The 15,757-nt window shown below is 23.7% G+C and overlaps 1 protein-coding gene across 6 annotated transcripts in view; it reads left to right on the top strand.

Annotated features, from left to right (window-relative positions):
• LOC126903481 (hepatic leukemia factor-like) overlaps positions 1–15,757 on the top strand; it is a 37,751-nt gene that overhangs the window by 591 nt on the left and 21,403 nt on the right. For 3 of the 6 annotated variants that reach the window (XM_050681638.1, XM_050681640.1, XM_050681641.1), the window contains exon 2: positions 9,338–9,409. In XM_050681638.1, the coding sequence (XP_050537595.1) occupies positions 9,338–9,409 (72 nt within the window). Of the gene's footprint in view, positions 1–9,097; positions 9,117–9,337; positions 9,410–13,317; positions 13,503–15,757 lie in introns of those variants that run through there. The other 3 variants (XM_050681646.1, XM_050681643.1, XM_050681645.1) reach the window with 3 other exon arrangements.

Genomic DNA, 15,757 nt, shown 5'->3' with positions numbered 1-15,757 from the left:
AGTATTACTGTCATTTAGTCATCTTACTAAAATTCTCTAGAATTATACCGATTTTACTTTAAATTTAAGTACTCCTCGTTAAAAAATAATTTATGACTATACATTTATTATTCATTTGGCAAACTTAATTGGAAATTTTATTTTGTGTACTAACTTAATATAATATCTTGAGATTTGTAGATATTAATTTTAACACTTTATTTTCAAAATACGTACTAATATATTTTCTAAATCATAAATAAATTTTTGACAATTACTAAATTAATTCCGAAATTCTATACTAATTATAATTAATTTCTATTCTTTCACTTAGATTTATGCTACAGTATTTTTTTTATTAATAAATTTCGATTTTAGGCTAAAATCGAATAGCTAAAATTTTTAGCTATAAATAGTTGCCGATTAATTGTTTTTGATATTATTACTTTATACAGGAATATTAGTTGTATTTTATTCTAAATAACAATAAACATCTATAATATTTCAACTATTGTGATATGGTTAGTATTTTATAGTTGTATAAATAAAACCTTAACATGGGTTTAGCATTGCTCAGGGAAACATTGTAACCGAAATAATATCTGCAATTTGTGTGGCTTTTTAGTTAAATATTTTTTTAGTTTCAAATTAATATTTTTAATGTAATTTTAAATTTATAAAGCTTACAATTTAATTTTTTTTTATAGTTAAGTAGTTTATTCGAATAAAAAAATTGTAATGTATTATAATATAATAAATATAAAAAAATGCTTTATCTGAATAGATGAAAGGGTTACAACTTAACAAATTACCTAAGGCTTTTAAGATTTATTTACCCAGTGTCAAAATTGATTTTAGTCATGTCTCTACTATTTTCATAAAACAATAAATTTTACTTGTTTAATAAATATTATGTTTGTTTCTTTTTTAAAAGTAACAAAACATGTAATTAAGCATTATATTACGTTAAGTATATTACTAAAAGTATATTAAAAAATTGTTAAGAATCAAAAAAATTTTAAATAAATAATTTAGAAGGGACCATCTAATATCAGTACACTCATAATCAATAGAGTTATACCACAGAATACTGGATATTATACATCTATTAAAATGATAAATTTTACACTTTTGTGTATAAAAGAAAATGTAAAAATATTAGTATATTTAATAATTTATGAAAAAAATTTTGTCCTAATATTTTTAGAATGATAATCAAAAAAATGATTAAATTATGTTTTTAATATATCGATAATATTGACGTATATATATATATTTTTTTTTATGTGCAATTTACTGCTTATCTTTAAATGATCTTCTTATGTACTAAATATTTTACTAAAAAAACAATTAATAGCATTGGTTTTCAAATTTTTTAAATTGCATAGTATGTGTCATTAATGGATATGGATACCTTGCAAATTTGCTTGGCTACCTTAGGTCATATTAAATTTAGTTCAGAAAATATAATAAAAAAATTGTTTTATATAATATATAAAACAAATTTAAGGGATAATTACATAGATCTAATATACAATTATGTAATAAACCGTTGTTTTTTACGTTTCATTATATTTTTATCAAGTTATCTACTAATTAATATTATCAAATCTGCAATAAAGCTAGTCGATCTTGAAAAGAAATATGCCGACATGTTTCGATATTGATTGAAAATGTTTGTTACTTAAATATATATTTTTGAACTTGTAACTATTAATTGCTACTTGTTTATTGATCTATAATCTAAATATTGTTAATTAATGGACAGTAAAGACTTACGAACATCAATCGTTTGTTTCAATATCTAATAATTCTTAACTAGTAAAAATCTTGTCTAAATATAGATTTATCTCTTAACAGGATTAATATGTTAAATAACAAAAATGACTTTTTTCAAAGACTACAATTGCTAATTTTTTCAATATATAGTAAAATATTTAAGAATGTTGTTGTTTGTTTACAAGAATTTTTATTATCATTATTTATTTTATAATTTCAAGATACAATTTCTTGTAAAATTATTTTTTTACGTGAATTGAAAAGAATCATTATTGTTTGTTTTTCTAATAAGATTTTTTTTTTAATATTAAGTGTGATCTATCATTGTGTAATAATTTATTCGTTTGTCATGTTGTTATTTATGATTACATTTTAATGGCTACGTTAAATTGTGTATAAAACCAGTTTTAAAATTAAGAATAGTAGATGTATTTTACATTTTATAATTATACATATTATAATACGAGAGCATTATTAGACTATATTTGAGAATCAAAAGAATTTTGAGCCCAATTATTTTATTTTTTTACAAGCAAAAACTTATTTACATTGTAAGTTATTTTGAACAGGGTTTTCAACTAAAAATAAGTTAGATCAATAGAAATTGGGTTGGTTTAAATATAATTTATTTTATCAAAATTTTTTTGTAATCAAAGAATTACAAAATTTGTTATAATTTTATCATTAATTGTATTTTTGACTGGTTTTCTGTCAAATAGTTTAAATATTAAAACAAAATATGAAATATATTTAATATAGTATATCTTAGATAATGATATCTAATTAAAAATAAGTGTCAAAAATATTTATAGCACGTAAAATAACAGTATCGCCTTGAAAATAATGATTGGTGATGGTGAATATTATATAAAAATAATTTTCTTTACTACCCTTAAAAAATAAATTTGGATGGACAGCACGTATGTGGTGTCGATTCAATATGATGTCACATTTGTACCTTTAGTTTTATATTTAGTTATAGAATTTATGTTAATGAGTTTGTCTTTAAAGGAATTATATCCCCGACGTTGCCCTTGAATTTGATAGTAAAATTTCCTTTAAAAACACATTAAAAGTCGTTTAATTATTTTACGTTTTGGAAATTGCTGTCAATACTAATTACATTAAATAACCGTATATTACCAATACTATTTGAAAATGCATAGTGTATTAATAGGGTAATTTATGTCGAAATCTATAGACCAACGAGCTCATTTTCTTTGCTGGCTTACAAAAAAGTAAAACGTAACTTGTTTTTACTAGTTAAATTGTCTTATAATTATGTATATTTTTTTATTCTTTTAAATACTTCTGAAGTTATATTACTAATTCATAATTTATTATCTATATATCTACTTCTTTCATTCAAATTGCATACAAAATAATATATCATTATATAAAAATTGTTTTTTTAAGTTATAATTTTTGTCATGTTGTAAGATATGGAGTTTTTAACTCCATATAAAACCTTTTTAATGTTCAAGGAATGTTTAACTATTTTTACCTCTATTATAGCCTCCCTCAGGAACATTTGGTTTTCTAGGATTGAGATATTTTTTTAGAGAAGGATGGATGGAAGGTAGGAGTGAGTTTAATTTATACAGTCTAAAATTTTTATAAAACTATCTTAAATTAATGACGACAAAAAAGTAAGGATTTTTTATATTATAAAAAATAGTGAACTCCCTAATTCTCAATTTTATGTACATCCAAAGGAATTTTTAGAGTTGCACAATGTTGCATCGAAGAAACAACGAACACAGAGTAATTATAAACTAATATTGGTGATAATAGTCACTGGTCGGAACTCATATATACACTAATTATAAATAATTGTCTACTTCGTTCGATTATACGTGTTATGTTGTTAATACATTTTACCGACAAATAGACCAGCGGACTCCGTTGATGTATGTTCATACTGATATAAGGTTACCATTGATACCGTCTTAGCTTACCGATAGCCCAACCATTTCCGTTTAACCGGGTCAAAGGCAAACAGATGCCTATTATGGTTTTATCAGTAAAATTTTAATCTTTGCTTTACGTCGCCCTTTTTTTCTCACATAATACTTTAGTCTTCCATGTTATTAAAACAATTAAGCAGTTTAATATTTTCTTTTTTAGTACAGTCTGACTGTTTTACTATTCTTTATCTCTCTTTAATATTCCTATCTCTCTTATATTAATGTTTGTTATGTTATACTTATTGGTGAGAAGAGTGGTGATATTTTTAATCTGATTAATCAGGGATCGATAATATTCAGTACACTTTAGCTAGTATTTATTATTTTTTTTTATATTCAGGATGACAGCCTGCTCTGACAAATCCTATAGCTATTCCCTGAATATATTTTATTAATTTATTTTTTAAAAACTAGTTTGAGTATAGGACTATAATAATATCATAAAATATACATAGTTCTTATTTTTATATAAATAAATAACAAAAATGTTCAATAAATAAGATGGCCATTTTATAGAGTAGATTATAAAAAATAATTTGATAAATCTTTATACACTAAATAATGGTTATAGGTATGGAAATTTCCCATAATAGGCTGAGACACCTAAATAGACCACTGTGGCGATCAACACCTCAATTAATTCTTAACGTTTCACTATTGAGAACACTCAGTATTTTATATTGAATTCTTTCAAAATTATTGATGTTACAAAACTTTTATATGATTAATGACGACAATGGAAATTTAAGAATTATATCGTCACGTAAAATTAATTTTATCAAAAAATGACAATGTTTAAAGTATGCTCACATTATTACGTTTGGTACAATAAACATATCTGTTGCATTGTTACCAGAGGTTAGAAATAGCATTTATATCTTAAAATTAACCTAAGGTAAAATTTAATTATATTAACCTAGTAGATGATATACATATTTTATCAGTAATTTACGAATAACGATGATGGTCTAAAGTTTTCTTATGAAAAATAACGCATTAATGATGACATTTTTTTTAATGGCATTGTTGATCAATAATAGAATTTTATATTTCCCTTAATAATTAAAAATTTAATAGATTTTCTTGAATATTTGTAGAATAAATTCTTCTTTTTAATTTTGTTGTTGTCTAATTAAAATAAGTCAATGATTATTTAGTTAATTAAATCTTAAGTCACAAAACAAATCGTTCGTAAAAATTAGATTTTTCCAATTTATTTTTCATCGTACAATTAAATCTTCCAGTTTCAAAAAATTCTATTTCAATTGTTAAATATTATGGATGTACATTCTTATACAATAAAACGACTCAAATGTAACAGTTAGATCTAAATTATATAAAGAAGTATGTAAAAATTTGTTTAGATTTTTTGTTATTAAACTTTTTAAAAAATATTTATCTTTTTGCAAAATTGAGAATTTTTGTTCAATATTTAACATTTATTCTTGTGGTGTTGTAAAAATATTATAATTTTAATGATAATAAATATTAAAGTCTTGAAGAAATAATTCTTTTTAAAAAAATAGATCTATGTTGAAAGATTTTTTATTTAAATTTTATATAAAAATCGTAGGAAAGAAACCTCATCCTTATTTACTTAGTCTATCAATTATTACAATTTTCTGTTTTAGAGTTTGAATTAAATACAAGATACTTTTAATTATATAATTTCACATAATTGTATTTCTATTCAGGATAAATTTAATGTAATTTAAATTTGAAAATGAATCAACGATGGAATATTTTACACCAGTTCCATCAACATTTGTTTTGTTAGTATTCAAAAAGATTAAAACAAAGATAGAAATTTTTACGGTATTAAGTGTTGCTTTTCATTATTGAGGTTGATTATACTAACATATGCGCAGATTGTTTTAAGGTTATCAGCTTATCAAATTATGAATATGTTAATATATCTTATGATATTTATTAAACAAATTTTTTTTGTATTATCAGATATGATAATATGTAGGTATCACCCACCACCTCAGTAATTATGCCAGTGCATATATATTACTTTCTTAATCGTAAAGTATTAATCAATCAAAAAAAAAAATTAATAAATTAGAAATAATAGAGTTGATTAATAAACTTATAATTTTATTTCTTTAAAAGAAAATGTTAGAAAAATCTAAATTCACTTCTTTTAAATAAAAATCGTGTGTACATGTATATCACTACACGCTAGAACATAGCTTATTTTAATGTATAAAATAGGTGCCATAAATGACACTCAGTAAAAAATCACTGTCCTCTATAATTAATAGTCGTGACTCGTTTACTGGTAAAATAAAACTGACTTAAGCCTCTGAGAAGTCCTCTTGTGTTACTTATTTGAACATAAGTATCATAAGAAAGATATTTTTCAGATTTATGTTTTGTAAAATAGTTTTTCATCAATGTTTTTTTGACATTCATTTCAATATAATGAAATTTTGAGTAAAAAAATTATAAAACACTTAGGATATAGGTCACAAATAACAATTTACCTATTATTCTGCCGATTTCAATACTGATTAAATTAAATTCTCACCAATAGTGCACAGTGAAGAATTAAGGATTTTTCTTGGGAAAGAGAATTTCACAAAAAAAACTTTTATTAGCCTCTTTACACAGTTTAAAGCCATGAAATTTCATTAGTTTATAGGTAGACATATATTCAAAGGTATTCACTGGGTCCAGAATCACCTCTTCCGATAATTTTCAAAATAACATTATTTTTATAAAGCTATCTTGATGAATTTGCGTGGAAAGAAATTCTATTTTTATTTTATACCACCATACCCCAGTTATAATCTTGGTATTAGCTTGTTTCTAAGAGAGTTAATGCGAGCTCATATTTTAAATAAACTTCTATTAGTGCTTCACAGTCGAAATCCCTTAAAATATGCCTTGTGCTAGAGTCACACACTTATGTATTGATTATAACACACTTTTTGTCATGTCAAGTATATAAATATATAACCTTTTATCAAAAAATATTTCAACTTATACTTCAACTTAAGTACTTTCGTATCTATGTCTGAATTTTAAATATTTGTCTATCATAATATAATTATTCAATGAATAAACATTATTTTAAAATCCAATAAAATTATACACGTATTAACTAAATAAGATTATTTATAATGAGACTGTACAGACAGCCGATATTGAAATAAATGTTTCATTTTAGATATAATAGAAAATAGTAATTTTTTAAACCTAAGAAGAAAGAATATAAATTCTAATATGAAGCATGATATATGATACAGCAACCGCAATACAAGTGCGTTAGGCTTCTCAATGGGATATTTGTATAACTGTATTGAGATATAATAATGTAATATGGCACACCCGGTAGAATATCGCTTTTCTCAGTAGTTGACAAATTGTTCAGTGACCCTAAGTCAAATGCGAGCAATTGTCTGGCTTCATTCGACGTGCCCCTGAAACACGTCTGCACAGTGAAAGTGTATACAATATGTCATTCCAGAATTATGTGTAATCCTCCCTTAAGGTTTAAAGACTCTAAAATACTACCCTAACATGTATAGGTTAAGTTGACTGCGGTCATACGACTTTTGGTTTTCATTTATACCCTTTTTAAATCTAAGGGGATATAGTTATAAAGTAGAGTTAGAACATTTTTAAGACAATGTCAAATTCCTTAAACATTATTATTCAGACAAAAAAACTTATATACCTCAATAGGCCACGGGTTTTGACTCTGTACTTAGTTACTGGATTTCGATTCCGTTTCGCTTGACCATGTAACTTTTTCTGATCTCAAAATCACAATTAATAGCAATTAATAACAATAATTTAATTAATTAAAAATAATCACTATTATTGAATATATTATCTATTAAATAAAATGACAATAAAATCACTAATTTATATAAGTGAAAAATGTGAGAAAGAAATAGAGAGACAATTTTTTTAATATCTTTGACTTAAAAACCAGGCAAAAAATTTGGATAAAATAATGAACATTATTTACATTACAACATTATATTATTATACTAAGTAAAGAATTGTTGTATCATGTAATAATTAAAAATATTTCATAATACATATAAACTACACATATAAGTATTACTTTTAATCAATACAAATTAAAAAAAAAAAATACAATAAGATCTTATTAAAAATAATTTATTAAAAAAAATAAAATCAGTGTTACACCGCCAAACTTTGTCTATGTTTAATTGCCTTAAAATTAATGTGGACTTTTATTTCATATTATTAATTTTAATGCAAAATAGCATTATTATTTTAAAACACCCGTCATTTTTGTTGATGGCATACGATTACATAGTATCTGAACGCTGTAATAATGAAGCTAATTCAAGGATATTTACACATTGGTGTTTAATGAAGAAATACTACATCACTATGATTGCTGGTGGTTTATGTAAATTCCAAGTAGGTAACCGGTACGGCATATACTTAGGATCAAAACGGATTATTCCATTACTTCTGCGTGTTTTTTTTTTCAAACCACTTATTATCAATAAGTAATCAAAGATTTTTCGTCCTTTTTATTCATACCACTCTTCTATTTTATTTTCTAATGAATTCAAGTGTTAAGTGTTTAACTTATATAGGTGTTGATTCATGTGGTGATGAAACGGGTTTTATACTTTTTTATAGAGAAAAATAAATATTATTCAAGAAATACTGCGTAAAAAGTTATTTAATAAAGGACACTGAAAAATTAAGTTTAATAAAATTTTACACTTCGAAAATTCCTTTGAATAATTTTAACATAAAAATTATTTCACATACAATTTAAAAACAAAATTTTAGTTTAAATTTAGCCTTAATATTGTGTGTGTATACAATGTCTCATAGTATACATAATATTATATTATAATGTATATTCATTCTAGAGTTATGATTGAAATTAATATTTAGCGGTCATTTTACATTTTACTGTTGGCTATATTTTATTTCGACTCCAAAATTATGTGTTTAATATGCAAAAATGATCAAGGTTGTAGAATTCATTTATGTTTAAAATCATATTTAACTGTATAAGCATACTTTAACTAAATTTTTATTATTGAATATCTAAGTATTCTTTAGGCAAATACCGATGGAATATCTTTCAATTAAAAAAATTAATATTTCAATTTTTACTATAAATTTTGAACCGGTTTTAGAAGGAATATATGCTCAATCATGAATAATAGTAAAGGAATATTGAAAATAGTTCAAAATTCATAACACATAACATACTGTAGGTGTTCGATAAATAAAATAGCTTTTAAAACGCGTTAATATTGGTAAATATGGGCGTTGTAATAGTCCTTGAGAGAAGATAGCGTGTACTTAACACGATATCATTTTGTGGACTGCAGTGAGCTGAATAATACCCATAAAATTACAAATTTTCGAAGTTCTCATGTAATTAGGTTTAATTTTATTCATTTGATGTATGCATAATGAAAATTCCCTATTAGATTAAAAATTAAAATATAAAACATAAATTGGTATTTCTTTTATAAAACGTATAATTACAATATAAATATTGTGATAAATACTTAAATGAATTTAATATATCCAAGAATTTATCTAAAATGACTTTTAAAAAACTTATTAAGAAGTTGTAATTTTTGTTATCTTAGGAAATATTAGTGATAAATGTATGGATGAGCCAAGCTGCAAAATTTCTCGTATTGAAGATTCTACAGAAATGGGTGAGTTACTTTTTATTAACTAATAACATCGAAGAGCTTAAGAAAATTAATTTTATTTAGTCTTATTAATTTTAAATGAATTGACACCAATGATTTTCTTGCTAATTTTTCAAACAATTAAGTATGAGATCTATACTTTAACAACATTAATGGATTATTAGTTTAAATAGATTGAAAGTTAGATATGTTCTAATTTTAAATTGATTTATTAATTCAAAGAAATTCGTTAGGCTTAAGAGTTTTCCAATTATAATAGTATTAATAGAAAAAAAATTTATTTTTGGTAATTTACATTTCCGAAAGTCTAATTCTTAGAAATTATAATAATTTGTTGCTAATATAGTTATACTTGAAATTTCGTTTAAATGTAGTATTTGGTAAAATATTCCTTGACCCCTTCAATCGTTTATTATTTAAAATACTATCGATTATACGTAAAAATAGTTAACGATGTACATAAGTCGTGTAAAAGTGATTTATTTATGTAAATTATTTGTTTATTGAACCAATTACTCTACCTTGGTATATAAACCCGAAAAAAAGTAATGGAACTGTGATCGACTTAAATCGACAAAATCTTTAAAATATATTTAATAATTTGGTTGAAACGGTTGTAAATTAGTTTCACAGTATATTTATATTTATCAGAAGAACATTTTTAATGAAAACAATTTAACATTTATTGTTTTAATCAGATGTTGTAAAGATCATTTCTCAAATTTATTACTTATTATTAAAAAAAAATTACTATTAACACAATCATAATAAAATATGACAGCAAAAATCTAGTGTAAATATACACTAGATTTTATATTTTAATGATCAAATTAATTAAAAAAATAGAGCACTCCCCTAAAATGTTAAACGTAAAGTTTGTTAGAAATTAAACAACTATTTTCAACTAACCTATTATAATTGAGTTTGTCCCATTCAATTTAAAAATAAAATTCAAGTATAAAATAAATATATCCTTCTACAAAAAAGTCTAATTATTATTGTATTCAGAAAAATTTTTTTATGATTTTGTCTATCAATTACTAACAATAAAGAACATTCTTAGTCAATTTTGATATGTATAAAACAATACACAGTGCCAACCGGTGGCAGGGAGGTAATTATTTCATAGTCAATATACTGGAGGGCAAAAGTATACCCCAATGAATTTAATCTAACAAAAAAAAGTATGCTAAAAAACATTATCATTGTTCAAGGTTGTGTTAAGGTATAAAATTTTCTTTAATAATTTGATTTAAATAAATCGTTCATGATCGACTTCAGATTATCCCATAGTATTATGTTTGTTGTTACTGTATTATCAATTGTGGACTAGCAAATTTTATCGACCAAAGTAAAATCGCAATTAAGTTATTCCCAAAGATTGAATTTGTTTATATTCAGTACTTCATTTAGATAATTCTAAATTTTAATTATAAGTCTAATATAAGTTATTCTGTTAAAAAAAAAATTATTTAAAAATAAATAATTAAATTAATTAATTAATAAATAAACCCATAAATTTAATAGATAGTTTCCAAAATTAATGATAAGGTATCTATCTCTTATAATATCGAAAACTTTGTTGATTAGATATTTTTCTATGAATCCAATGAGAAAATTATCAGAAAAACTAAAATCCTATGAGATTCAATTAAAAAATAAATTGTGTTTTTTGCTCGAGTTTATGAGGAAAAATTACATTCGTTTAAATTAAGTTACTTCTTCAATATGGTTACACCGCTGTGGTAAAAATAGTATATATGATACCTTAAGTCTCAAAATTAAAAACACTTTTTTGAAAAATGTTCTCGATAGAAACATATTATATAATTAATTTTATATTTATTTAAATTAAATATAAAATGAACGAAAATCGCAACAAAATAATTTCATTTCAAAACCAAAACACGTTCATAATTTTCATAGGGTAACTTACCTATGCCTTTATTTATGTTTATATGATGTACCACCAATTATTGATTTTCTAATTGAATAAAAAAACCTAAAATTATCATTATTTACTTATTTATTTTTACTTCTTGATGAGTTTAGAAAATGTATAAATTAATAGTCGACTAGGATGTATTATAAAAATTAGTACTTCTTAATTTTTACTTCAAAAGAAACTCATTTAGTTTTTTATTTTTCCTTAATTGTAGTATACTGTTTACATAAATAATGAATTTACAAATTAATTAAAATAATTTAATTTTCAGTAAAATTGAATAATGAAGTAATTTTATGTAATATTTTATTATGTTAAAATTTAATAATTTTTATTATTTAATAAAAAACTACATTATTTATAACATTAATGAAAACAAACATTTAATTAATAAAGAAGTATAGAATATTATTTTGTTATTTATAAGTAAACATAAATAATAAAAAAGTGCGCATGTACTTTTAACTAAAATGTTTTTTCTTTTATTATGTGATTAAAAATTATACACTTTTAGTATTATTGTTTTATATAAAAAGATATTAATCTGGCTTCTTCAAAACTATCAAGTGCAGTATGGCAGTTGGATTGTCTGTTCATGACACACCACAGTTATGATCATTCCCATGAATTCTTAGACTGACGTTGCTAATATAGCAGTGTGTTACACATTTCTTGCAATAAATAATATAGTATTTCTTCTATTATAGTCATGAAATTTGGTTGACCATTACTTTAGTCAACTGCAGATGAATATGAAGCAAAATTGCACTATTTATTGTATTATCTACCCGACTTTTCAATACGATCAAATTTTTGAACTTATTTAATCGTACGCAATTATGCCATCAAGTAATTAAAGTATTTAAAACGAGTACTCGATTAACCAATATGATTCGTCTTATTATCAATTAAATCCAAACCCGTCCGAAGGAAGGCATTGTATGTCTATTGAAAATTAATAGAATTAGTAAGAGTCATATATTCCGTATATTCTGAATGTATTTCGAGTACAACTTATAAAACAAAACTTTTAAGTTTTGTTTTCCAACCATTCCACGCGCGCACCTTTGATTGTTACAAGCTGCGCGTACAATTTTTATAGTTGTGTGTGTATTTAAGAAAGTAAAAAGCTCTCGACAAAGGGAGAGTCGTTGTGCACCCCTTCACTACGTGTGTACGAAATTCACGTTGAACATGCACGTGACGTAACGGCAAAACACGTGGGTTCTTTTACCCTGCGTTGAAATCTGTACAAGGACCGGCCAAACTTCTGTATCAACTCGATAGTTTGTGAAGTAAATGTTTAAACGATGGATGTGTTTTGCGTTTTCCGAATCCGTTATACACCTGAGTAATCTGTGTACAACGTAACAGTGTTGTTATCTGCATGACTTGTATCAATCGATACGTACACTTACATGTTTTAAATGTATACACATAAAGTCGCTGTCAGTTGAACTTTGTTGTAAGCTTAATAGTCGATTTAATAGAACCTTCCTTTTAAAATACAACAGTAATGTAATCTTAATAATTCTGCTATCACCAACACTATTCCGTTTCACTCCAGAATTTTACATCAATTTCGTCGACGCTATCAGTATCTAATTGAAACTTTGTAAAGTGTTTTATACTATTATAACAATAATTAATAGACTTAGACAATTATTATTATTATTATTATTTTTTTGATACTATTAGTTTACTTAGAACGTTTTGTTGATTGCCAATTTTCATCGAATCATTATTTGAAATCCTCATTGAGTCTTATGATGTTTGTCCTTAAGTAGATAAAAATTATTCACGCCGTGTTCTATCCTTGTCATTTGTACTGTTCAGTAAGTTATTATTCTTTTTTATGCTAACATATTCAGTTCTTAGAAATTATTCTATTCCTTCACAAATGTCACGATCGTTTACGACCATATCGATTTTGAATTTTATAAATTATTAAATATGTATATTTTATATCGATAAAAAATTCGTGTTAATGCGATTCAACGTACGGTATTTCTGTAATTTCAATCGACCACTGTAATATTTTATTCTGTGAAATGATACAAAATCGTCATCTGAAACAAGAACAATCGACTTCAAACCAGTGGATCACATCTGGTTATGAAAACTGCGTGTCAAAATCGTGTATCATATCAGGTATGAGACCATATTCAAAATTATTTATAATTAAAATATTTATTGGTATCCTAAATGATTATCGTGTGTATTTGTAACTATTTATACTCTATTTGACCTCTCATATTTGATGATAGAAAAACACTGTCGAGTCTCGAAGTTATCTACATAGATATACAATATTTTTTGTGTATTTTTTTCACTGCATAGGCCTTTTTCTGTTGTTATTTAAGCATATTTGAATATTGTAATATAGATTAAAATTAAGTTATTAAGACAATAATCGTTTCATTTAATACATTTAATATATTAGATTTTATATGGCAATACTGTTGAAAATATCTATGAAATTATTATACCATGTGATTCATTTATTTCATTGTTTAATTATTACACGTGTAAACTCATTTTACTAATAATCGCAATCAATGTTTATAATTTATAGTTATAAAAATTGCTGGCAGTGTATTATAGTTGTAATTGGTTTAAAGTACACATAGCATGGGGGATAATAAAATTCGTTTATATTTAATGAATAGGGCAAATGACTACTAGCATTTGCATATTTGTTTTAAGTAACCATTAAAAAAGACCAACTATGAATAAATTTATTTTATGTTACGACATAGACAAATTTGTAATTTTATATTGCATATTTAGGTTTTTTTTTTGTTTTTTGAGACATATTTAAGTTATATATACTTTTTGAGGGAGTGTTGATATTAATCACGATTAGAATAAACTTGGGCAAGTGTCCAATATTGATATAAATAATTTAATCTAATAGATTTTAACTAAATTTTTTATGAATATCAAAACTTGGACCATTTTAAAATTTAATGCATTATAAAAATATAACATACTATTTTTTGTTTTATTTTACTACTTAAGAATACTATTTTAGTTTAATAATACAATTTTATATGGCTAGACTTTTTTTTTTTTTTGGTTGGATAATAAATATTTTTATTAACTAATATTAAGTAATTATATTACGTTTTATTTTCATATACAATTTTTTTTGACATGGAATTTAAAGGAAAAAAATTGATTTGGTATAAAAGTCTAAAATAGCTCTAAACGAATGTATTTTTTACTTATTTTGAATTAAAATAGTTTTATACATTATTTAATTAATTTGAAATAATTATTCTATTGAACTTTATTGTATATAAAAAAAAAATTTTGTTGAAAAAAAATTTAGCTCTATATGGCTAACTCATTTTTCGCTCATTATAATTGAATATTGTATTATTGAATTGCAAAATTACTTAATTTAGTAATGGTATTGAAAAGTGAAATACGATAACATATTTTAAATTTGATACAATTTCTATACAATTAAATATTTCTTTTTAAAAAGAACGTAGGATTCATACTAAACAATTTAAATTTAAAGAACATAATGTTATATTCCAGGGGAAATTAAACGGAGTGTTATTAATTTAGTTAGCTCTCATTCGCGATTTTACAGTCAAAAAACTCAAAAGCTTATGAGCAACTAGTTTATTTGCTGCATTATCTACACCCTTTATATCAAAAGTTTAGTATCAATTCATCCTTTATGACTTTTAAGTTTATCAACTTATTTTATTTAAATAGCTACATACATATTTAACTATCTTATAAAATAAAGTGATTAATTTACAAAAATGATTTATCGATTAAAAATATTGGTCCAACATTTCAGAAATTATTAACATTTTTATATATTGGTGGAAAGAGAGTCGATAAAAGTATAATGATAAATATTTTCATATTCATAAAATGTAGACTGGAGGAGAGGTGTGGGTTGGGTTATTTTTATCATTCGCATTTCTAGGCACACTTTTTTTCCACTCTAAATAAAAAATATTAATAACTTCCGAAATATTGGTCCAATAGAAGTTATCGAGCAGTCCTTTTCTTAATTACATCATGATATAATAAATAATCTAATTAGTTATATATATATTGCTATCTGAAAAAGTAAAGTTGACACCTTTATGAGATATAAGGAATGAACATAAAAATATTTTGTAATTATGTATTACATTGTAATAGATAAATGAAGATAAATATATAACTAACAAAAGCCAAAAATGAAATTTACAAATAAAAATAATTCATTTGAAATTGAATGACTAGTGTTAAAAGAATCACTGTGTAAAAGTGTTTATTATAAAATCGTATTGTTTCTATTAATGACATACATATTTTTTGTTCTAAAATATCCATAATATTATGTATTATATTTTCCGTATTATAATAATTATTGATATCTAATTCGAATAAAC

Source organism: Daktulosphaira vitifoliae, unplaced genomic scaffold, assembly GCF_025091365.1.
Source record: "Daktulosphaira vitifoliae isolate Bord-2020 unplaced genomic scaffold, ASM2509136v1 Scaffold_4, whole genome shotgun sequence".
Classification (NCBI taxonomy): domain Eukaryota; kingdom Metazoa; phylum Arthropoda; class Insecta; order Hemiptera; family Phylloxeridae; genus Daktulosphaira; species Daktulosphaira vitifoliae.
Note: the sequence above shows the minus strand (reverse complement) of the source record. Positions and strands in the feature narration are given on the sequence as shown.